This window comes from Amphibalanus amphitrite, unplaced genomic scaffold (genome assembly GCF_019059575.1).
Source record: "Amphibalanus amphitrite isolate SeventyFive unplaced genomic scaffold, NRLGWU_Aamphi_draft 000267F_arrow, whole genome shotgun sequence".
NCBI classification, from domain to species: domain Eukaryota; kingdom Metazoa; phylum Arthropoda; class Thecostraca; order Balanomorpha; family Balanidae; genus Amphibalanus; species Amphibalanus amphitrite.
Genome location: NW_024881762.1, coordinates 436011 through 461703, shown reverse-complemented (window position 1 = coordinate 461703; position 25693 = coordinate 436011). Strand labels below are relative to the sequence as shown.

At 49.1% G+C, this 25693-nt stretch overlaps 1 protein-coding gene across 2 annotated transcripts in view; it reads left to right on the top strand.

Annotated features, from left to right (window-relative positions):
• Positions 1 to 1642: 1642 nt before the first annotated feature.
• The window catches only part of LOC122386938 (neurogenic locus notch homolog protein 1-like), a 41571-nt gene continuing 17520 nt past the window's right edge, over positions 1643 to 25693 (top strand). The window contains exons 1-13 of one of the 2 annotated variants that reach the window (XM_043376688.1): positions 1643 to 2050; positions 8796 to 8936; positions 12050 to 12190; positions 12412 to 12663; positions 15543 to 15689; positions 16270 to 16404; positions 17026 to 17163; positions 21412 to 21552; positions 21760 to 21846; positions 22058 to 22138; positions 22826 to 22972; positions 23319 to 23411; positions 25508 to 25588. In XM_043376688.1, coding sequence (XP_043232623.1) covers positions 1900 to 2050; positions 8796 to 8936; positions 12050 to 12190; positions 12412 to 12663; positions 15543 to 15689; positions 16270 to 16404; positions 17026 to 17163; positions 21412 to 21552; positions 21760 to 21846; positions 22058 to 22138; positions 22826 to 22972; positions 23319 to 23411; positions 25508 to 25588 — 1735 coding nt within the window. In that variant the 5' untranslated portion in view covers positions 1643 to 1899. Of the gene's footprint in view, positions 2051 to 8795; positions 8937 to 12049; positions 12191 to 12411; positions 12664 to 15539; positions 15690 to 16269; positions 16405 to 17025; positions 17164 to 21411; positions 21553 to 21759; positions 21847 to 22057; positions 22139 to 22825; positions 22973 to 23318; positions 23412 to 25507; positions 25589 to 25693 lie in introns of both variants that reach the window. The other variant, XM_043376686.1, reaches the window with a different exon arrangement.

Sequence of the window (25693 nt, the reverse complement as noted above, 5' to 3'; positions counted from 1 at the left end):
TCGTACATGTATTCTACCAATTTTAATGTTTTTTACCCCACTAATAGCTAAGCTGGAATATTGTTGTCTCGGACGGTATGCGCGGGGCAAAGTGGCCGGGGCAAAGTTGCCACCCCCCCAATTGGTCATAAGTTGTTTCCATCTGGATAAAAAACATTATTTATATTCAAATGTGTCGTCATGCATTCATCTTGGCCACTTTTCAGTTGCATTAGCCACCAAATAATGCAATTAAATGGTTTTTTTTCATGAAAATCCTTTCTTTGTTTACCTACAGGTGGAAGATGATAAAGTAAACATCCATCCTCGCTTAACCTTGTCACCATCAAATACCCTAGTCGTACACGAGGCAACTATTTTGTTTCTCATATCGGGACTTGAGGAGACGCCGGTGGCCGCTTTGCCCCAGGGTATGGGGCAAAGTGGCCAATATGCATAGGTTTAAAGTTTTGTCAATATCTTTCATATGTGAACGCCTTTGGAAATAAAACGCAGTTGAAATAAAAGGCAACTTAATAGGGATCACATTGGTATAGAAAGAATCTTTCCAAGTTTAAAAATCAAGCATTGGCATCGTGAGAAGCGTTAGGGTGGCCGCTTTGCCCCACTCTCCCCTAGTACAAAAGTTATCAGCGGCATAGGATGCAAGTGATCACAAAATATGCAGGTTTGGCGACATAGCCGAGAAGTGCGACCCATAAATCGTTCAGGTATCTTGCACTTACATATGTTCCCCTCTTTCGAATGAGAGTTTCACTCAAATTGTATGAGTTCACGACAGTGATAAGAGCCAATTTCGGCTGTACTTACATAGTGTCAAGTTGGAGCTGAAATGTGATTTCGTCAATAGCTTTTTAAATTACTAAAAGTCAGTAGGTAATGATCATGACAGCGTTAGCTCGCTTAAATGTGGCCATATGATCAACGTCATGAACTGAAGTATTTATTTATGATGCTATTTATCGAAAGAAATAAATTTTGTTCGACTGGAGGGGTAGTGGTAAATATCGGAGCCCCCAAGGATGTTCTAAGCTCCAACAGGCGACGTGACAGCACCCAACAATCCAGCGCTTGGAGGGGGATTTACACCTCACATCTCTCATGACATTCGCGCTCCATGGACATCGGCAGTGCCTACATTAAAGAGAGTAATCAATCAAGTCTGCATGACATTACAATGGGTGACAATGTGGCGGAACACACAGATGAGCTTTCACCTCCCTCCATAACAGGTAAGCTACATAGAAGGAAGTCCCGTCCGGAAAGGAACGTCAAGGTCCCGCATCACAACATGACTGACTTCCGATCGCCCTGACATGAGGGTGGATCCGCGCCGAGCCAGCAGGAGGCGGACGGCGGGCGGGCGCTTCCCGATCGGCATCTGTGACACTCTCCTCACCCCAGCCGGAACAGACCTTCACCTTGTGACTCCGGCGGCCAGGGAGCAGGGCTCGACCTGCAGCCTTGAGCGGCGGCAGTGACCGGCCGGCCGGCGGTGCCTGACCGGCCGGCCGGCGGTGCCTGACCGGCCGTCTGCCGCCCGGGGCGCTGCATCGGCGCGAGCTTCTGCGAACGCGCTCCGGGCCGCCCCCTCAAGGTGACAGGGCCGGTGGCGAGCCGGCTGGGCGGCCCGACTCGGCCAGATTCTGCCGGACTCCGCTGGAGCTCGCACCTCCCCGACTCCGCTCCGGGCGGCAGACGTGTTCGACGCGATCACCGCGACACACGGCGGTCACACCACTCCCCATAGACAGAGAGTACCCACTAACCGCCCTCTGCCGCTCACCAGGAACTGAGTATTTCCTGAGCGATAGTCCAAACCCAGCCACCGTCTGTCCTTCGGCGTGAGCTCGAATCCAGCACCCTATCTCTCCACCCCACCTCTCCCTTCCCTCGGCCATGTGGTCCACACTGCTGCTGTTCAGCCTGGCCCGTCTGGCGCCGAGCTCCGCCGCCGCTCCGGAGACCGGCCTCCACTGCGCAGACGCCGTGTGCGCCGGAAACGCCACCTGCTTCATCAAACTCAGCAGCGGAGAGCCCGTGTGTATCGGTAAGTCGCCGGCGGGCTGAGTCAGGTGTGTGTGCGGGGTTTGACGTAACCATGACACAAGAGGGGACAATTCGGACTGAGCAGTGACAATGACATGAGCAGGCTCCTGGTGAGGAATGAACTCACGCTGACTCTTATCAACCCCCTTCAAAGGTTATAAATATTTTCATAAAGCCGCTCTACATTTGAAGAACGAGTTGACGAATAAGTGCACTAATTAAAAACTTGACGACTGTCATTTAAACCGAATCAATCTGTTTCTTTTATTGAAGCATTTCACTTTCGGTCCCCGACATCCAAACACCTTCGATTTGATTAGGAAAGTAGCCTATAGTATTTGCTCATTTACTCGTTTTACTGACTCATTTTATCTCCTGGTGTTCACCTAGATTGTTCAACAATCTAATAGAAGCTGTGAGCTCAATAAATGCGAGTGAGGTGAACACCTTAAAAACATTTAAGGTGTCACGTTTCCAACCAAAATAAAGTGCCAGGTATTTACGCAATTTCTTTAGTTGCAAAGTACCGAATAAGCTGGCAAACTCTCAAACTCTCCGCATAGCAAAACGATTCCTACGCCAACAACTCCAAAACACATGTTAGTGTAGGCTATTGGATAGCTCAATGTAGCAATAAATTGGTGATAGTTGAATAGTTTCATTTCAAAACTAGCAAGAATAGAGCCCGTCTTTTTCAGTTTTCACCATCGATATGGGTCAGACTCAGGTTAGAGTGACGTAGCGACACATAGGAGTTTGTGATTGGGAATAGTTAAAACGCGTGGTGGAAGGAGGGGGGGGGGGGGGGTGGCAAATTTCGCCCGCCCCTCCTGTTTTTCGCAAATATCTCACGCCGTAATCATTCTTTTAATGTCAGAATTTCAGTACATGCCTAAGCTTAAATTTTGCATCTGCCCGTCAGAAAACAGTAAGTAAGTCAGTTGACAAATTTATTAATGGGGGTGTAAAGTCAAAAGTCCCACCAGAGCGGCGATGCGCCGGCCAGCGCCGACCGATCCTCGCTACTCGCGCCAGACGGTTCCGTCTTTGCATTGCGCTGCTTACTGCTGCTAGTGATCTATTCGCGTCAAGATCTCTGTGAAGACTTAGGAATATACAGGTAATCTTATGGTAAAAGAAACTTACGAAAATCAGCAGGTAACATTTTTAGTTACGAGTGTGTAAACACAAAATTGTGATTGAAACGTTTCCGCGTCGGCTGCCCCCGCCTCAACCGGAAGACATATCACTCTTAGAATATTTCTAATTGCTTTTATTATGGCTGGTTTAACTATAAATTCTTAATTACTATTATAAAGGCACTCACTAAAAATAAGAAAAAATAAGTTAATAGGAAAATAAGAAATAAAAGTACCTCTACAACGTTTTCGTCGTATAGTGAAAGAAACAAGAAAATGGTCTGTTCATTTTTGAAGTATGAGTGCTTAAACAAACAATAGTCCCTCATGTGGCTAATAGGACCCCATTTGACCTTATTTGACGCTGGAGTTATTGACCAAGTATCATTAAATTAACCTACAATAGAGTTCCTCACCACCCACCCTCCCAATTTCGTCTTTAGTTGGCTTCCATCGAAGCTGAGATCTTAGGCCGACCCCCCCCCCCCCTTCCACTGGGCATAGTTCTCGGAGCCCTTCCATTGCGCGTGTTAAATGTTGCTGAGAATATCGGGCTTTTCCAAACTTTCAAACTATACGCTCGTTGCTTCTGAGTTTCGTGTGCGCTGTGACGAAGACTAGAACGGCAGATCTCTGTCGATGCGTCGTCCATATGAACAGAAGCCGCAGTTGTCATTTCATAGGAAGAGATCATCTATCGACTGAAGATTCTCAGATTAGAGATGATCGTAGTTCCAATAATTTGTAATGTTCTTCGTATTGCCACTTTCGAAGAAACCACAACGCGCCAGGCCACGAATGTCCAGCGCTGCGCAGTTATTGCTTATAGTGATTTATTTGGACTTGAATGCATGTCCGACTTATTCACCACGTCTTTCACTCTATCATTCCTTGAATGATGTGCGCCTCTTGGTTGAAACAACATGCGTTTTACATTAAAACGAACTGTTACCTTGATTTGAGTGTGATTTCAGGTACAAGAGAATAATTTTACAGCGGTGTATTTGCTTTGTGCGACTATGTCTGTGTAAATATCACAATTGAAAAGCTCTTTGGCAGCAAAAATCACTTCAAGCGATAAGATAAAATGCACTAGCACTTATTATTCTACCAGCTTTGCTTAGGCTTGTATCATTGAATAATACCGTATACCACGAATATGCCGTTTGAAATAGCTGCCTCTCAAGCTGCATACCATCCTCATGAGCATTTATGATTGATGCTAGATGCAAGAGAATCATAAGCTGCAAATAAATTTTATGACAATATGATACCGTCATGCAATTTGTGTGGTTGTGCAATGAAGGGTTCTGCTGAGACCTTGTGCCGGTGCTCAGCTGGACGCCGGTAGCCAGTTAGCCACCTCCGCTGGCTGTGATAAGCCGCTCAGCCCATCCCAGTAGCACGGAATCAGCCGGTCGGCCGCATAACGTTTTCAGAACCCGTAGTCTTATCCTCGCCGCTCCCCGGCTCTTTGGCCGGGGATATCACCACCGCAGGTAAATGCACGGCATTTAATACCTGACTTTTGCAGCATTACTCTGTCCTATCCATTCAGCGCTGTTCTGTGAGCTGCCGACAATATTCTGTTCTTTTCGTCGGGACATGATCCATCCTTCCCGCGACGTGTCACTTCTATCCACCGTATGGACCTCCTTATCGGGGAATCGCAACCCCTCCCCGGAATGGATGGTCACTTGTCTTATGGTGAAACTGTCATACGAGAGTGCAGAAGAGGCAAAATCGGGCTTTACCCGAATCTTTCCGTCGTGCTAATTTTCATCATTTGCGGAAATGTTAAAGAAAACAGCAATTTTAAAATGGCTCTCGTTCCAATGCTTCCAACGGCCCTTATATGCAAGTATGTAGTTATGTGTCTTGTATAATAGTTTTATTTAATATTCTTCCTGTGCGTCTTACATAATCTTTCAACGATGCAAGCGTGCTTTCTCCATGCAAACTTACCAATGTTCTTTTTCGGAGCAGCTTTGTAATATAAGAACAGCGCAAAATGTCATTCCTGCACGCCGTTTTGTGCTCTTCCCGCCGTGGTTCAGGGTTTCGTTGAATATTTAAGTCATTTTCAATAGGCATCTATGCGGTATGCCAAATCGCGATAAGAGAGATTCTTTGAGTGAAAGATAGCCAACCAAGCTCCATAAGTCGTATAAACGGTTTAAATGTAACGGCTTAAGAACAACTTAGCCTGCATAAATAGCATGACACTCTGCGATGATCCAGCAATCTGCAACGGCTTTAAATATAAATCATTTAATTATTGCGCAAGCAACGTTCTGATATAATCTTTGATGATCGTCAGGGACTGAAATCCTTATCTTAGTGCGGTACATTTAGATATGATTATCTCTGCCATTGCATGTTAATGTACGCCATTCGATACTCGACACCTGAAATATTCCGACTAATTTCAGCTAATTCGTATTAATACTTGGAGGTAATCAAATATCCAGCTACCTTGTCAAGGTCATTGTCGTTCGCAGATCCCTATAAGTGGCCGCGTGTGACGTGCCCTCTGTTCAACCATGGCGCAGTATGCTGGTACGTTCGCAGCAATTTGGCAAGGCTGCAGCTCCGGGCGGGTGGGACGGCGTTTAATTGCCGGATTATCCTTCGGCTATCTTGTCGGCTGTCGTCGCCATCTGACCCGAACATCGGCTAATCTGACCCGGCCGATTGCGCAGCGGCTCTGCACTGACACAGCTCGCGCGTGCCCCGGTGCTGCAATATAAATCAGATACAGAGGTGGGCCGCTAAATAGGTAATTTTTGGATTGTAAGTACCACAGCGAGAGGTGGTGTAACTTAGGGATAACTGACCGAAAATCTTATTGCATTTCGAGCCACAAATGTTATAGTTTTTCAGGCACACTGAACGTTTGGGACCGCTACAATTAGCCCACCGTCCGCTTAGCACCGTTCTCAGGGACAACACATCCCTTTGACGTCGTTTCCATTGACATCGCACCCATAAATCATCATTTCCAGTGGCTCTGTGTTTCTTTAGCACTGTTTCCAGTGGCACCCCGTCTGTAAGCAGCGTTTCCAATGTCAGTACACCGCACGACCTCGCATCCCGCGCCGCACATGAATGATTCACACTCGCGGCCGGACCTGGCGGGCTGTCGGGAGCCTCTGGGAACTTCCGGCATCACCGGCAGATCTGCCGATACCTCTGTGAGCAGAGGATCCCCGCGAGGGTCCGGGGAGGGAAGGGCGACCCCTGACCCACCCCTCCCTGACCCTGAGCTGCCGGCTGGCAGCAGGCCCGCTGATCGGTGGTTGGAGACCGGTATCAGCAGACAATACGTGTCCGGAGAGACACACCTGTGGGCAGGGGTACGAGACTGATGGTGAGGGGTGGTTGTGACTGTCAACTCCGGGGTAGAGGTCAGGCACTGGTCATGCAGGCTATATGGGGTTCTGACTATCACCTACAAGGGAGAGGACAAATATTGACGGACAAGTGGTGAAGTTTAGTGACTGGGCAGCACCTCTGAGCTATCAGCTAGAGCTGAGGTGCAAGTTTGAAAAATAATGGGAAGGGGCGGCAACTGGATATAACCTCCAAGCTAGAGGTCAGGTTGCTAGCTTGGTACACGGATTTAGCGGCTGTGATGGCGACAGTCTGATGACAGCGATCTCCACCCCCGACTGGACAGTGGACGTGCAATGGGCGGGACTTGCTAACAGAGTTATAGTGCAATATTTTCTTACAAAAACATGTGCTCCTGGATAGGCAACGGTACTTTTGTGGCTGTTTGTGAAATAATCCCAGGGGCGGGCATCAGCAACAGGTGCTTAAACACAATTTAATCAAATGTCAATAAACCGCACGATTTCTGCAATTATAAAATTTACGATAGGTTTTTCATTCCAGTGGGCAGCATTAATATGATAGATTCAGTAAAACAACGCAGCGTACCTATTATTCCAGCATGATCGTTATCAATTCTATGAATGTGTGCTGCGGATGGGTTACGTTAACTGCCAGCTGTTATCTTACAACTGGGTTTCAAAGAACCAAGCTTGTTGATGCATGAGGGTTTGATGTAATCCGATCATATCCAATATACTAGTCTAATATACTAATATACTAGTAGGTACAAAAGTGCACTGGCTAGTGGCTGGTGCATTTTATCAAGTAAATTCTACGCAAGAACGTTTTCTTAGATGATCGGTCTTCGATTCGGGGAGACGGATGGTTCAAACCAGGACTGACGCTAAACCACTAAGCCAAACTTGTCATGTTGTTTTGATCTGTACCGTTAGAAGTAAAACTACTGAGCACCCCCCCCCCCCTAAAAGCAGATGGGCTTTGTCGCAGTGCTTCAAAGCAACAATCACCAAACTCAGACATCTTGTTTGAGTTGTAGATATCAAGTGTGAGAGTGGCTCGAACTCTGGCTTCTTTCTTGCATAGATCCATTTTGTCGCAACCATGTTGCAAACGGCTAAAACAGTATTATTTCTTGATTTCAAAATTGCGTTTACGTTTATCATTCATGGGAACGCGCTCATTGGTAATGCTTAACATTGGATAATCTACCGTCAGATGATCTAACAAATTAATGTTTCCGGTTTTCTGCATACAATTGGCAACACTATGCAGATAGTATCTACATCACGTTCGAAGCTCATCAATGCCCCGACCCTCCGCATTGCAGAAGCACATTGTGCCGAGTCCATTCAAAGGAACTGCTATTTGTATCTGTAAGACATTAACATGCATTCATACCAGTTACAGCCAACATACAGCTGACAGCATGTAACGGTTTGTTCGCCGTCACTGGAGCTCCGTCAGCCACTCGAGTCGTCTGTAGTATCTGGCCCAGGCAAAAACCTGCCTCCACCCGACCTCCCGACGCGCTGGACTATTGACAGCGCCGCGCCGGTGCTTTGTATTCCCACCCAGTGGCGATGAACTGTCGTGTGCCGATCGGCGGGCCTTCCGGCGCGCGCGGCACACTCTGTTCCGCGTTGTTCGAGGAGCCCGTCCGACAGTGGAGACTCGTGTTCCGCGTGTCTGAGGACCGGAGGGTCTGATCTCGGGGACCTCACCGATTGATCAGACCCCACAGCGCGCGCGGCTACGCCGCACAGTCCGGACTTTCCACGTATCACCAGCACACGTCACATTGTGGGCGCAGAAACTGACGTGGCTTTTAATACACGCGTCAGACGGAGACGTTAATCAGTTTAATCAGGCAAAACTATGCGGAGAACTGGAAATAATTACGCATGTTATATACGCAAGGACGTTAAGTCCGTCTTAGTCACCGATATTCCGCGTATTTTCCGCAATGCGGCGCCATAGCTATTGAAAATAAGCGCATGTTTGGTCTGCGGATATCAGCTCCGTGGGCTGCTGATGACAGTTTCACTCTGACAGTTTACAGTTAAAATATATAGCTACATAAAGTCCTGCGATACACCGCATTGAGCTTTTGAATCGAGCTGAAGAGAGACAGCCAATTGACGAATGGCTCAAGGTTATTCCTGTCATGAGCCGTAAATAAACTGTGAAAAAAAATTTAAATGGATAATCAAAGATATGTTTTGATTGACCCTTCCGTGTGTTTTGTTCCAGGTCGGACCAAGGTCGGTACCTGTCCGTTCACACAGCTGGCCGGCTGCGATGAGGTCCAGATGACGTGTATGTCGGACGACGACTGTCCCGGCTCTAAGATCTGCTGCCAGAAGGACTGCGAACGAGTCTGCATGGAGCCAGGTCAGTCTCTCCGAATACAGAAATTCGGTCAGTCAACAGTCCTCAGTAGGCTAGTGGGTCTCAGCTGTCGCCAAGGTTAGGTCATCTCATTTGTCAACTAAGACAGCTTGTCCAGGGCGTCGGGTACTCTACCGACACAGCCAAGTCAGTCAGTCCTCTGCTAAAGTTGGGCTAACGAGACAGATCTACATGGTGCAGACATTGTGACCTTGGAGGCCGATCAGTTAGTCGTCAGCCTCCGGTTACTCTTGACCCAGAGGTGAGCCTGCTCTAGGTTTGTGTGATACAGGCCACAACAAGCATACATTTATGTATAGCTGGTCTGGGGTTGCAGTAGAACTCGGCGGCGTAGGTTCACCTCCGCCCGGCCGCCGCCGCGGCCCGTGTTGACCGCAGTTAGGCATTTGGCGCTGATGGGCCGTTGGCAGGTGGCGGACCGTTATCTGTCCACTGCGGCGATCCTATCTGGTGGCGGTGGCTTACCGGCCCGGCGGCGCTCGGTGCCGCGCGGGAGGCCGTCCCGCCGGCCTTGTGCGCCGCGCCGGACCCCGGGCAGGGGGTGCTCCCCTCCCCCGTCTTCTCGGCGTGCCAGGCACCGCGTCGGTCCGGGCGGCGCAGGGGGGGGGGGCTGCAGACGGCCCCACTCTAAGCCGTCGATCGGTGGTCGGCTGACAGTGAGCGCCGACTGCCGGCTGTGGTCGGACGGGCTGAGACGGCCACCCGGCGTCTGCCGCGCTGAGCTGACCAGCGACCACCCGGCGGTGGGCTGCTGGCTGAGCTGGTCGGACGAGGGTGCTGACTGCTGAGCTGGTTAGCTGTGGATCTGTACATATACAGACCTCAACTCTCCACTCTATAGAGTTGAACTGGTCGCCAGTTTTTTCAGTTAAAACGAAGAAAAAGTCTCGAGAGCTCTTCTTTATCAGACTCGATTGGATTGTTATGATGCCGTTTGCCGGTTGGTTACTTCCTAATGTCCCTTGAACAGATCAAGATGAGACATTCTTTTTTATCTCAATTGCACCAAACATTCAGGGCACAACATTGAGACTTGATAAAATATTTATAGAATGCGTAACCCCTCGCTTAGGTATCACTCGACGTGCCGTCAACGACTCTTTATGCAGCAGCTCGCCTGCTGTTATACTCGCAGGGAATTGATCCTTTCGATTGCAGTTTTTATCCCAAACGGGAAGTGTTTCTGTCCCCAAGGGTATTCAGGGTGTTGGGCGATCCGATTCATTACATAACAGGGTAAAGGCATGCCAACTAAAAAGTTATTCTCAGCGTGAAAAACGGGATAACTTCAGTCGGGCTCAGTGATCCAAGCAAAGTGAGATTTACATTGTTATCTACTAAGAGCTGCTGCTACAAAGCCTTATAAAAGAAGTGAAACTGGAAGTCCATTCAGATGTAATCCACTTTGTGTGTCCGCTAATTTTACGCTGCCATTTTTACGATTACACGAAGCCTAGTTCTGAGCTCGAGTTTACAGCGTTTGGGCCGTAATGATGAATTCTGGAGATTATTAGCCTCAGCTCGACCTTGCAGGACTGTCGAGTCTCGTCTGAATATGACGATGACCTCTAGCACCAAGCGCTCTAACAATTTATTAAGCAGTGAGCTATGAACTAATCCCACAACTTTTAAAATCTCGACCAGATAAATGACGTATCTTGCGGGCAGTTCTCAGAAGTGCACCCGAATGGCGACCTCTGAATAAGTCAGCGGGCTCGCGGGGAATGTCTGTGGGTGTCGTCAGCTGACGGACAGGTTTGGCGATATCTGTCGACCTGACAAGGTCGGGTGAGCCCGCCGATACCGTCCGAGGGCCGGCATGCCTCAGGTCAGGGTGGACACTTCAGCCGAGTTGGAACTGGGATTGCAATGCATTGTTACAAGAGAGATGTGATGCAATGCAATGCTTGATTTTTCGAAGATGAAATTACTCGTAGCGAAGGATACAAATACAGTAATCCTGAAATTGAAATAATGTTGTAAATTTTAGATTTAAGCTAGCGCTCACTCGAGAAAGTCCAAACTGTACGGTCACACCAGGCCAAGGGTTCTGCATTCGCCCATGCCTCTCATGGCTTCTAATTATTGATACAGTGGCACTAATTTTTATGCAAAACTGATAACTGCCCTCTATTTCAACACAAGACATCTTCATGAAGTGAATATTCAGTATCAACAACGGAACGAGTTCCTGACGAACTTGTCAATGACATCATGCACCTGACATAACGTGAATGTCCTTCGACCACGTGACCTGTGACTCGCGACACTGGCTCCCCACTGTCCGCATGTCACCTGATACGCCGAGGTCACGTGACACCCAGCGCCTTGGCTGTGACCTTGGTGCTACCACTGCGGTTGCCGGTGACATGGACGATGACACGGCTCCTGGCGTCCGGGGCTGTTACACCAACTGGCCTGTCACGCCATCGCTAATAACGCGATTGTTGTGTCAGTTAACGCGTGGGCTGGTCATTTTCCGACTTCCGAGTCAGTAATTATGAGCCTTTTATCAAATGACAGGCAGTTCATGTGACTAAGCTGTATGGTTAGAAGAAATTTTGTCGTGAGAGCCTGAAGGAGATGGATAGACATGACCCTTGTTGCCTGATGCATTGGACAGTCTTGGAGAGACAGATTATACCAACTGCCAAACCACGGCAACAGCATACACTCGCTAATCCATTGAGCTATAAAGCTCAGAACTGCTATTCTTTGAGGGAAACTCATTGTTGGTCATTAATTCAATATTTCATGGAAGAAGGATCACTTAGTGACTTATCATTTAAACGTTCTCGCGAAGGTAAACTTCCCATTTTAGGAACTCTAAATGTCTTTTGATTGACGCATCTCCCGATGAAATCAATGATAATAAATCATTTTTACCTCTTTGGATAACGATGATTTTCCAACCAAACCAAGCGTGCAATGGCCGCAACAGTTTGCTCTGTGCTGGGAAGTTCACACAACACGCCCATTCTGAGAGTTTTAAATATGCATTCAGTTATTTAGCTTTCATTTAACCTGTCACGTTCATCCATCATCTGACCTTGTGACCTGACCTGACCCGACCTGACCTTTTCGGTGTGTTTCAGGGGAGGACGTGCCGAAGCCGGGCCACTGTCCGTCCCGGTTCGCGTTCGGTCCGTGCGTCCACGAGTGCGGTCAGGACGGGGAATGTCCCGGCAGCACCAAGTGCTGCAGCACCGGCTGCGGCAAAATCTGCTCCTCGCCATGTGAGTTGAAAAAAAAACAGATCAATGCGCATATATCTTTTTTGTGTGTAAAATATGTTACTGACCGTCTGTGCGGAAACGAGAATCTCAACATTTGATTAATCGGGGTCGAGTGAAATTTGTTGTCATTTTTTTGTACGTCATATTATCCGCGCAGTTCAACTTATTTCTCATTACCGGCTGATTCCTGACTTCGGCTACGCACGCGCCGTTTCTTTCAGACCTGGCCAAGCCAGGCTCATGCCCCGTGCCCTCCCTGGGTCGCGGTGCCAGCTGTTCCATCGAGTGCTCCATTGATGACCAGTGTCCGGGCGAGCACAAGTGCTGCTCGACCGGCTGCGGGCGCGCCTGTGTTCCGCCCAGCGGAGAGCACATCTGCCCGCGCGGCACCACCTTCTACAACAAGTGCAACAAGTGCACGTGCAGCGACGTGCACGAGCCGGTCAGCTGCGAGAGTAACATCTGCGCCAGAGGTGAGCGGCGGCCCGGCGGCCGGCCGGGGCGCGCGGCCGCGGCGTAATTGTTCTGTGGATAGGTGTAAATATGTAGATGGGAGATATAATTATTGAGGAAACCATTTCCAATCCACACGCTTATGATGCATCTAAAAAAGCGCTCCCAATCGTTGTTTTTACTGCGCGCCACCGCTATACGCCATCCCCAATGTCAGCCGAGCGTCCGTGTGTTGCGGGACAGTCTAACAGTGCAGTTGAAACCACGGCACGCTGAAACGGCTGCCTGCCTACTGTGCTTGCCGTGAGGGCTGCTACTGAGGCTTAAAACTGGGCGTTTCAAACGGCAGGCATTTTAGCGGGACGCTTCACTCGCTCATGTGCAGAGGTACAGCCCATACCTGTCCGTTTCAACTTTGTTGCCATACAAAGACAGACACGCATTTGCAAGCAAGATGGTTTTGAGAAGAAAATAATAATGAAATGACGCAATCCCTGTAAGGGTCAGCTCTGGATTAACTGCCATAGCACCTGCATTTCTCTTTATCCGACGTGACTAGGAGATTCTAGAGGAACGGAAGTCTCTTTGATTCACGATCCGCTCAGTCAATCGGTGAACAATATACCACCAAGAAATACCCCGCTGAACATTGAACAATCACCGATAATCCACAGAGACCCTCCACTATACTGCGAGAGGCTCTCGCTACCTGCATGCAGGACGCCCAAGGAATGCCGTATTGTTCCGAACGTCTATTCTCCACTGACTCATCGTCGATTATGCAATTCTCTGACCGAAAACATCTCATTGTGCGAGCAACTCACAGAGATTTCAAATCAGTCACGCCTTTGTGTAAAACAAAATCGACAAAATTAAGCAAAAAGCTAGCAGAACATCACGTTGAGCGCACGCTGTCAAGTTTTCCATGCATCCATGTCATTTTTGTTTTCGGGCAACAGATATTTTTCCATCACAAATGGCTTGCTTATTGCTCAATCCGAATCAGTATACCTATGTACAGTCTATCTTAAAAGTACCGCGCAAAGTAACGGTGGATCCATCAAGCCTGACCGAGGAAGGGTCTGCTATAATTTTAAAGTCACCGAAGCAATTGACCTGGGGAAGGGACGAGGATGTCGATTGCTTCGGTGACTCAAATTTAGCAGTCCTTCATCGGTCAGGTTTGATGGATCCACCGTCACTTTGCGCGGTACTTTTAAGACAGACTGTACAGCCGCTCTGATATAACACCACCGTACAATCAGGCTCAGAGGACCCTGCCCCCGGATTCAGTGAGCCGTCTCCCGCCCTGGGCAGACATCACACCCACGCTGCAGCCTGTCGGCCGTCTGATGTATGGCTGCAGCCCGTGTCGGCTCGCGGGGGGCCACCGGGAGGGGTGCTGCATCCCTGTCAACAGGCCGGAAGCAGCTCCTCTTCTGGCTGCAGGCGGGGGCGGCCTTGACTGAACATGGCCCGCCATTACCATAAGCCGTCCGGCCGGCCGGCGGGCAGGGTCCGAGTCGGGTCAGCATGGTACCGCGGCTGTAACAAACGGCGGCGCCTCTCCGCCTCTGGCTCAGGTGCCAGCTCTGTCAGCACCCTCCCCCCTCCCTCCACCCCAGTGGGGCCGTGGACAGGACTGCCGGTACCAGAGTGCGTTGGGTCCTCCAGTCGCCTGCACGTGTAGTACACGGGACAGCCTTGCTAGCTGTGCATATGACGGTCATGTCGGCACGGGTAGATCGATCGATGTTCTGCCGCCGCCGAGCTTGTCACCAGAAGCGCCCGATTGTTATGTCAATCATCCAGATCATATGGCCAAATATCATCGATCAACACGATGGCTGCAGCTGGGAAGTCGCATATCTTCTCCGCTTGGCTTGTATCCATGTGGTTTATTCTAAATTGTTTTTGCCTTCCAGGCAAAGGAGAAAATATAATGATTCATCGGAATAACTACATGAAACATTGTTGATTTGACATAATGGCAAATAACTGTCATGATGCTCGCCTTGCCGTGCTAAAATATTCCAAGTCATCGCCATCCATCCTACGACACTATCGGAAACCAAGTGACAGCACCAAGCACCACCTGGCACCGCCTGACACTAGCTGACATCCCCTGTCATCGCCGTCTGTCACAGTGCCCTGTCACAACTGTCACATCACTCTGTGACAGATGTCTGCCCGCCGGCGCGTGCCGCCGAGCCGCCGAGATGTCGGTCTGTCACGCGGCAGAAAATGTCCGACGGACGTTCCGAGAGCCGAGTTATCGCCGTCCTTGGCAACATTTGGCGGTGAAAGGCCGGCGGATGGTACTACTCGGTGCAGACTCGGAGATAATTACTCCAGGGAGAGCCCGGGGGAGCGTCCCGCTGCGGAAATGGCCCACTGACCGGCATCCTGGGCGAGCGGGGCTGCAGAGCGGTCAGAGTGTGACCTCTCTGTAAATAGCCGCTCCGTCCTTGTGTAATCGCGCTGGGGAGGGGTGACTTACCGACCGGGTGGCCGGTCAGCTGATGTATTGAGCCCGGTAATGAACGTGACTGCACTGGAGCTGCGGCGCGAGCTATGCCCTCTCCCGACAGCATCATGACGCTGCACTGTTCATTCGGACAGAGACGAAAAGACCTCCCGCAGTGCATGTTCCGCATCTTTCTGTGACTGTATAGCTGAGACTCTCTGTAGCTGAGGCGCCCGTTCCCTCCTGCGGTGCCAGTCCCGATCCTCACCCTGTGTGACTGAAGCTGAGGTACCCGCCCCCTCCTGCGGTGCCTTTCTGTGACTTGTTAAGGTTCCCTGTAGCTGAGGCGCCCGCTCCCTCCTGCGGTGCCAGTCCCGATCCTCACCCTGTGTGACTGAAGCTGAGGTGCCCGCCCCCTCCTGCGCCCAGCAGAGAAGCCCGGCTACTGCCCGGCACGCTCCGACCACCCGCTCCTCAAGCAGACCGGCTGTGGAGTGCGCTGCTACGACGACGAAGACTGCGAAGGAGAGGACAAGTGTTGTGATGTCGCCGGATGCGGCAACATCTGCACACCCGCAGGTGAGGAGCTATTACTGCTCTACACTCGTGTGAAGGCTGAAATTCGTTTGTGAGTTCCAAATATCTTTTTGCTTGAGTTTTATGTTACCAGAGGTGATTTTCTATCACATGCTCAGGTAAAGGCATCCTTTTACGACAAGTTTATTAGCGTTAAGGTTTCTGTGTATCATGTAGTCTTTGTGTTACCTGTAAGGGAGCCGCTGAGTGTAGCTATGATGTCACGCTCTGTGTCAAGGCGCTGTCTCGTCTCGGAAGCAGCCCTATACGACCTGCGCCTATTTGCATCGCGCTTTGGAGGCCGACAACCTCCATAATCCGCATGTCGGCTTTCACAAGCGGTGACACCTCCTCCGTGTGGAGATGGGTGGGGCGGGGAGGGGTCGAGGTCACTCGGAGGCCGCCGGGAGGTCACACGGTTCGCCGGCACCGGTCAGGACCGATCAGTATTGGCTGTCCGGGGCTGACCGACTGGCGGTTTGCAAACACGTCCCTCTCGATGGGATGTAACTTACTAGCTGTTGTAACACACCCGCCTATGACAATAATTGTGTGACGATTATGCTCTGCAATGTTTCGACAGCGAAGCAGCGACCAGGTATCTGCCCGGTGGCCGAAGGCAATGATCCCTGTGGCGAGTGGTGTGAGGTCGACAGCGACTGTCCCGGAGCGGGCAAATGCTGCCAGACTGGCTGCGGAAAAATCTGCAAAGCGGCGGGTAAGAAAACGAGAGAGGAAGAGAACGGTGCGAAGGACGGGAGGGGGGAGGTGTGAGGTCTGATGGTTAGAGAGAATATATTAGAGTGGGAATGGGTGGATAATTATGGGAATAAGAGCTGGGTTCCTTCAGTTAACAGCTGAACGAAACATAATACCGGTACACCGGTGTTTGAAGATAAATTGTGCTCGTTACATGTCTGTCACTGATAACTAAGGATGTGTGTTATTTATCCGGATGTCTGTTTGAATGCAAAGAAGGCTGTCACGCAGCTCATTAGGGGGCTGATATTATTCAGCATGGTGACGCATCCGAAATGACATCAGACTATGAATATAAATCGATAGCTGGTGCTTTATGGCGGCAATAACGTTCAACGTTAGAACACTCTGAAGGCTCAGGCGAAATGTCAGCAGTGAACACCACATCCTGCACAGGAGTAGTACATTACTGCGCTTGGTCGGTATGAGACACGAGACATTTGATAAAGCGCTCAGTTTATGCATTCATTCCTGGTAGGCTTATGGTCGTCCAGTCTAACCACAGCACGGCATGTTGGCGCGCTCGGTGACAGTCTGTGTTTTTGTACCGCCACTTCTGACTGTTCTCGTCTGACGACAGACGAGCCGGGCTTCTGCCCTGCGCAGCTGGAGACGCCCAACTGTTTCTTCCGTGACGACCAGTGCGTCTCGAGCTCCGACTGCGGCGGCGGACAAAAGTGCTGCGACACTCCCTGCGGCAGAAAGTGCACCAAGCCAGGTCAGTTCGATGGTACGGCACTGGGTCGATGCTGCGAGTGGGCGTGCGTCAGCTATCACACACCGTCTGGCACCTCTGTTTATAACAAACACACAATTATACCATGACATGGTTATCGTAGGCTCTAGCTGCATATCCACCTGCCGAGCGCTGTATTTTTACTCACTGAGAGAGTTCAGCTAAAGCTGCATATATGTACTCGTAACGACGTATGCATTTAAGGAGTCATATTAAATATTGCGTCATATGTTTGACATGTTTTCTTTTAGCTGTGTCGCATAAATTTGATGTTGAATTATTTGACAGGATTGTCGAAACACAAACAAGACGTCAGCCATAACTTATCACCTGCTGCGCAATTTTTGTCAAGATCAAAGAGCGGCTAATTGTCATTTAGGCAGCAATGTGGAAATGCATTGTATTCGATTGTCACTTGCAAATGTGTTTTGTAACATACTGAGGGGAAGATCACATTCAAACGAGTTTGGTAATTAAATTAGCAGCGTAAATGTTTGAAAAATAAGGAAATATTAGAAAACATCCAGGATGAAAAGACCTTCCCGACAGACGACACTGAAAGTCAACGGGCAACACTACCTGCTCAGGGACCGATGAAGGTCGTAATTGCGAATAGCGATGCACAGGGAGGAAGTAAAGATATGAAGGTCAACAATAACTGCATTCGACTGCCTTTCTTCATGAATGCCATTATAGTCCATTCTGATAAAAGATTGTTTTTTGTTTTTAAAAGCTCTCTTGGAAATGAAGCTCTTTTCAAACCGTCCTATTGACCCCATCTGCTTCTGTGTATTCGGCTTTTAGCCGCCATTTATGTACCTGTCTTTAAGTAGTTTGAACATTAAACATTCCTTCACCTCTCTCCGGTAAGCACCTGTAGCATGTCGTACCAAATTATGGCTTTATTCCGCACCGCGCAACAGTGTTTCTTGGAGAAGATAATCTGCCATTAGTTATCTAATTATCAAGGTAAACAGACGGTAACGGGATTCTTATGACGCTTTTCAATTTTCAAAGCCTTCTGTGCCAAAAGTCTTGAGCCACTTAACCAAACAGCACTTTGCCATGTCATTTAAACGTCGCACCGTTGTTGACAAGCAACGGCTTGAGGGAGATGCTAATTAGGGATTTAATGACGTCATTTCATGATCCGTTGACGTCAGAAACTATGGCTATGACGTCAGCGGGGCTCTCTTTATTGCTGCTTCTTACGAGTCAATTGGCTCTGACCTGGGACATGTTGGGAACATTCTGGCTCTTTGGGATTAGTTGTCTAAAGCCATGATATTAATAATCTAAGCATCTGTGCAACCCAAACCAATAGCTTTTAAGAAACACAATGAACCTAAATTAACCAAATCTGCACCAAATCTGCACCTAGTCTGCACCAAATATGTACCAGATGGCCGTCGTATAAAAGCGGCTATATATCAACAGTGTGGGATGGTAAAATCAACTCAGAACTTAGTACTTACTCGAGCTTACTTGCAGCCGGGACATGTAAAAAGACTGCCGCATTTCTTGCAGTTTGGCATGCCTGAACGATGGGCCATCACTTTGCTTTTTTTCTGCTAACTGTGTGAGTAGTACCGTTAACGGTTTTTCTTGTCAATTCATGGTCAGTAATTTTTAGCCAGACATAAAGTTTCTTCGGAAAGAGTTGGAACTTTAACCAGGACCATGATTGATGCAATAAAGTAATCATCTTTTGTTATTCAAGATCCAACAAACGTCTTGCAAACATAGCAAATGCAGCCATTGTTATTCGCTGCTGCCTACAACAATTATCAGCACTTGCCGTTTACAGTAGCGGTTGATACCCGTTACCACCTACATAGCCGAGCTATCTGGCACTGTCCGCGGTACTGCGGGGAGGCAGCTTCCGTCTGAGTGGGATCCGCATTAGCGGCATTGCCGTCTCCATGTACGGGCCGGCTGAGGACAGATAACTGCAGTCGGAAGTCGCGGAGACCATTAGTCGCTCCGCCGCGAGTGAGTGAGTGAGTGCGTTCTGCGAATTGAAGACACGTGGCCTTCGGACGAGTCGCCTGAAACGCAGCGCGAAACGAGTAGTGATTACGTCTGATGTGCCTGACGTCAATGACATGGTTAATTTGTCGGCGCACATTTATTTAGAATGTTCAACTGCCTGCAAGCATGTTAATCTCTGTGTTGTATATTGTGATGTGACTGTTAAACAGCGATTCGCAATCTCAAAATTTGAGCTGCGAAGTTGGTCGCCCCAGGGTTTGATAGCACGTCAAGACGAAAAAGCCGCAAGATTGTAGAGAATCAATTTTTATATAATGCAAAAGAAGAACTTGTGCAGATTACGGTTTACAATCACTACCTGAAACAAGAAGCTATTACTAAACTCTGATCGTTAGATTTAAAGCTGGGGAAGCGTCCCGAAAGCTGTCATTCCTAGTACAGATTGGGGTGAAGGTGAGCCAGAGGAACCGACATTTCCCGTGTATAACAAATGGCTGGGCTGCATAATTAGCCTCACGGGCGACAGCCACGTCGAATTGACGCACCATTTTGACAGATCTAGCGGTCCTCGTTTCAGCGCCATCATCTCCTCCTTTTGCTGGTTGTCGGTAGTCCCGATGCTGCTCGTAGGCTAAGATCCGCTGTGGTAGCCGTTGGTGGTTATATAGGTGATTTCTTCTCACTCTGGCTTTATGAACACAGTGGTGACGAGCGTCACTTGGTCAGTCCAAAACGTGTCCGGGTCCAACAGGTCACGGACGGTCAGGGTCTGATGACGTCACAGCAGGTCTGGTGACGTCACCACTGGGTCGGGCCTCCCTCCCTTCAGTACAGGAATGCTCCATCGCTGTCCAAGTGTCCATATTGCCCATAGCTGCCCGTTTCGGCGCCCCTGACCCAGTGATAGCGCCCCGCTCTACCGTGGACGGGACACTAAAATGCGGCCTTTCCGCTTGCAGGCTGCGAAATTACTGCACTGAGGCGAGTGTGACTCATGCATTTGAAGTCACGACCGATATTAACAGTCGTCCACAAGGCATGTGCAGGCGTGATGAGATGACTGGGCAACAGATAAATACCTGTCCAGCCTCAGCGAATTTAATTTCAAATTTAATATCTATCTTCCGTCTTCCTGTTTCTTCCTGTTCTTACTAATTCACCAACCGACTGTACATTTATGACTCCCTTCTTCTTCTACTTCTTCTTCTTCTTCTTCTTCTTCTTCTTCTTCTTCTTCTTCTTCTTCTTCTTCTTCTTCTTCTTCTTCTTCTTTTCTTCTCATTTTATTTTTTTCTCACGCTCTTTCTCTTCTCCTGTCTCTCTCTCCCTCTCTTTCCCTCTCTTTCTCTCTCTTTCTCCCTCCATCTTTTTTCTTTTCGTATAACCACTAGCAGAAGTGTAATCATTACTCATTTATGATTACAGAAGTTCAAGATAGATACGCTTTCGTTTATGTAAAACCTGTTACATGGCATAGTTTTAGGTATTAAATTGGCTACTAGGGTACTGTCATTCCAAATTACCGTCACAATAAATTCGACAGAAAACGAGATTTTATTTAAATCTATGTACCAAAATTTTCGTCCTAAGTGATCAAATATAAGTTCTTGAAGTAAGCCAATTTCTGTGGTCCTTTCTAGACTCCTCTCTTCATTTGTCTCAGCAATATCGCTTAGGCGGAAGAATAATCCATTACATAACTAAGAAGTGCACAAATCGACAGCCTTGAACCCACTATACGCCACTGTTGGTTGGCGGCACTGCAGAACTCGCTTCAGGAACTTCTCTTGTCGTGCTGCCCAGTTTACTCTGCAGCGACATGAAGCCAAGGCTGCAGGATGATAAAATTGCAGGAGGCTAAATGGCTTTGAAAAACTGCAATCTATTTAACTCGGTTGACATTGGTTGGCACTGGCTTGACCCAGCAGGTGCAGAGCGTGCGCTGATTAATTCGAAACTATTTCATTTTGATAGGCTCGTTATTTGTCGCATCAATTACATCCAGCACGCCAACGAAAGAAAAAATATTGCAGCTCACTTTCAATTTAAAATGCCCAGTAAGCTTAAAGATTTACAGGACTGCATATGTAGTTCGTACTTAAATGCTCTTGCTTTTTATTTCATTCCATTCCCCTGACCTTATACAATTAACAGATGGTGTGTGGTTTTAGGTATCTGACGACAGAAGCCCGATAACATTTATCTCCGCGCTAGATAATCTTTATCTCCTTCCTACAGTTGGCGAAAAGCCGATGCTGTGCCCAAATAAGGACAAGCTGACCTTGAAGTCAGGTCACTTCTGCGACAGCGACCACGAGTGTCCGCACGAGCTCAAGTGCTGCAAGAACAGCCAGGGCGATAAGGGATGCACGCAACCCAGTAAGTACTGGTAAAACTGTCTTCCTTTTTAGGTCCGTTTTTAGAAAGATGCATGTATCGGAAAGCTTACTTTTGTTTCTGTTGCGAAATTAATCTGTTCATTATCAGTTTGTTTTGTTTGCTTTCGATTTGAGGCTAGCTGGTGACAAAATCGCAACCGTCTACCGGTCATTTGATTATGTTAAATCATAACGTTTTATTTTTCAGCCGAATACCGCACCACGTGTAGGAACATTAAATGCAAGAGAGGTTTCTACTGCGTCGATTCGGAAAAGGGGCCAGAATGCATCAACAGTAAGTCCATGCTGAAAAGATGTAAGAATCGATTATTGCATGCCAAGCTATTGAAGTTGCTAGCATGACCGAGCGTTGGCCATATGAAATCGGCTCCCAAAAGTAAATCTTTCCAGCTGTGCTCTGCCAGAGCACAGCTGGCTCTGCTCTTTGTTACGAGTTTGATCTGAACTAATTTGACCTGAGCTGACCTGACCCGCGCTGTTCTCAGAGCCCAAGACCACCTGTGCGGAGACGGTGTGTGATGACGACGCCAGCTGTCTGCAGAAACAGGACAAGGCTGTCTGTGTTCGTAAGTATTGTCCCATGCATCGACATCGATCGATTGATAGCTCTGTAAAAAGGACCGAACTCTGGGGGCTGCGCATCCTGAAATATAGAATGATAGGGGACTGCGCAGATGTAGAATATGGTGATGGTACTGAGCTGTAACAAAAGAAAAACCTCCTTCCTCGATTGCCAGTTAATGCCTAGTAAGGTTAGCGGCGTGCCAATGCCAGCCGTCGCCAAATGGCTTCAAATCCCCTAGCGGTGCCTATCTTGGAGCGAGCGTGACCATTTAAGTCGTACCGGCATCCTTACATGCCTCACTAAAAGCTTCAGTAATTGAGACATAAAACGCCAGCAGGCTAAATGGAGAACTGTTCGAGATATTAAGCACAGATGTTCAGGACACCTTTGTGAATTTACCGGCTGTATTTCGCATATATCACTTTACACTTTGCGTCCTTGACAGAGCAGGACGTGTGCGGCATGTCGCGTGCATAGGTCGATAAGGTATTAGCGATTAATATCGATAACTCCGTCTGTAGCCGGTCTCGGAGCCGTGGATTACAGCCGGGGTTCTCTGCCAGTGCAGCTGCAGCGAGATGCTCCGATAATACGGCGCTGACCGGAGCGGTAATCGCCGGCCCTCCGCACCGACCGGCCGGCTGACCGCCGAGCGGTGACCTTGACCTTCCCTCCCCTCCCCTGACAGCACACACCAAGGTGGGCCACTGTCCGCTGATCGCCACCGCGCTGCGACCCTGCAAACGGGCCCGCGTACTCTGTGAGACAGACGACGACTGCGCCGGCGGGGACATCTGCTGCACAGCCGGCTGTGTGCGCCGCTGTGTCACGCCGCGTGAGTTTTACACCCTCCCCCTCAGAGAGACCCTCCCCAGAGTCCACCACTCCCCACTGCTGGCTGTGTGAGCCGCTGTGTCACACCGCGTGAGTGCTCGGACCTTCCTCAAAACAGCAGTCTTTTATTTCCCTCGACCCTCTTTTTATGTCTACTCCTCACCTTCCCCATTCCTTCCTTTTTAGTTGGCTTCTTACGTATACGCTAGTCATAGAGCTCATAAATGATGCGATCCAATAATAAGCAATATAGAATAAAGTGACCTGACATTACCTGTAGGCTGTAAGTTACAACATAAGCCGAATAATTTTAAAAACTGACCAGACAATTGCTGATCCCTTTCCAGTGCGCACTGACTGCGCCTCTGTGGGCGCCAGTCTGTGTCGGACTGCCGGATACGTCTGCCAAGACACGGCCAACGGAGCAGTCTGTGTCGAAGGTGAGTGGTCCGTGGGGAAGTATACCCGTAGATAAGGGAGCAGTTTGTATGGAATGTCAGAGAAAGAGCAGACTGTGTAGTCGCGTTATAGGTAGGATTATAGACATATAGTTTAGTTGCAACTTTAGTTGCTCCGCTGGCTCATGAGAAATTATTGCATTACCATTTTTGGCATGACAATTGCTAACATGGCTAACATGGCCAAGCCAAGCAAGAGTTATGCATTGTGCACACCTAAATTATTACCGGAATCACTATGCACGATGCGCCTGCAGTGATGTATGAGTGTTGACCTTGGTCCAGAGACCACTGAGACGACGTTATCACTCCATCATAATCCGCTGCATTTATCGCCCGGTGTAAGTAGCTACTGTGCCTGTCCGCTCCCACTCTCTGCTGAAAGCACCGACGGCAGGTGCCGAGCCCCTGCAGCACCAGCGGCTAATGAGCCGGACAGGGAGGGGAGGCACCAGTCACCACCGCCTTCACCACTGTCACCACAGCGTCACCAGCGCTGTCGCCGCCGTCCCCGCGGCTAGGAGTCGGTCTCCTTGACACGGCTAACGCTGGCGGCAGGACTGCGGCGGCGGCGGCGGCGGCGGCGGATCGACTGCTGGGGGATGTAACACTACCTAAACCATACTTCGACACCACAGACAGACAGACAGACAGACAGACAGACAGACAGACAGACAGACAGACAGACAGACAGACAGACAGACAGACCTGCGGTGACTCGGGGTCCTCTGGGAGCCCTACCTCCGACAGGAGCCGGCTCCCGCGCCACTGGCCTCCCTGGCGACCCGGCGACGGCCGGCGACCACTCTGTCCGCCGCATGTCGCCGGCTTATGCTAATGGCGGCCGGTGTCGGGTTGTCACCCCTACCGGGTGTCCTCTGACGCCACGGCCCCCGCCCCGACACCCCTGCGACCCCTGTGACCTTGCCATGAGGTCACCTGTGAGGACGGGGACGGTGGTGGTGGCAACCAATACTGGGGACGGGTGCAGCGGTGACTGAACACGTGAGGGAGAGAGAGAGAGAGAGAGAGAGAGAGAGAGAGAGAGAGAGAGAGAGAGAGAGAGAGAGAGAGAGAGAGAGAGAGAGAGAGAGAGAGAGAGAGGGAGAGGGAGAGAGAGGGAGAGACAGAGAGACAGAGAGACAGACAGACAGACAGAGAGACAGAGGGAGGAGAGAGGAAATAAATCATTTTTGCATGTAACTATCTATGCGCTTAAAATATCGTAGAGACAAGTACCACAATTTTACCAGCATATGATCGCATACCTACCAAAGCAAATTACTTGTCACAAGGACACCCTGGATCTTCAAGCCAAGCTGGTCAATATACTTACATTACACCGGTGGTCACGTTAAACGGCCTGCATTTCTGTCAGTTTCATCGAATATTTTGCATACCGTTGCCGTAAGTTCATCGCAGCATTAGATAATTACATCAGCCTAGCATCATGCTGCAGCATCACAAGCTGCACGATAAAATTGTCACCAAGTTTTGTTCTATCATGCAATCTCAATGCGGAAGAGTCAATTGCCTACCATCTGGCATACAAGCCAGGCATTCCAAAAGATATATTCACAAAATGCCACGTAAAATAACACGTAAAACAGCAGCAATACAACCCTGATGAACCATCTGTTGCGGCTTTGGGAGAAACAAAAATCTACAGCCACGGACTCATTATCCGGAGTGTATTTACCTCAAAGCCGCGACCAGACATGTCTGTGTTGACTTTGAAGGCCGAATGTTAATGCACCTATTGGGTGGCGACACGACATTGCAATCAGTGACGATCGCGCCATCTGTCTGCGGCTGGTGTCCGTCGTCGGATCCGTCGGCAGGAGTCACGTCCGTTGCTCATGCATACATTCGGCATACCGCCGCGGAAACTCTGCTTCTTCGAACATTTCGCAGGAACGCCAAAATGCATATATTCCTACTTACCACTGAATAAAACTCCCGGCGTATGTAAGCAAAATATAAAACATTCTTATCTGAGCTATGTCATCTCCGCTTTCATGGCTGTTTCTGGAAACCTTCATTGCATCATTGACCTGTGCACTTTACTGTGTTGGCAGATATCTACACGTGTGATCACAAGAGATGCCCGGCTGGTTACGTGTGCCACGAGAGCTTTACGGGAGCGCGCTGCGTCAAAGGTAACTATCAGGACGTCCAGCGTAATTCCCTTCCAGTCTCCGCTAGTCTACGTCTAGGACGACTTATAACGATGTCCTCAATAAATGGGCTTAGAAGCATGCGGA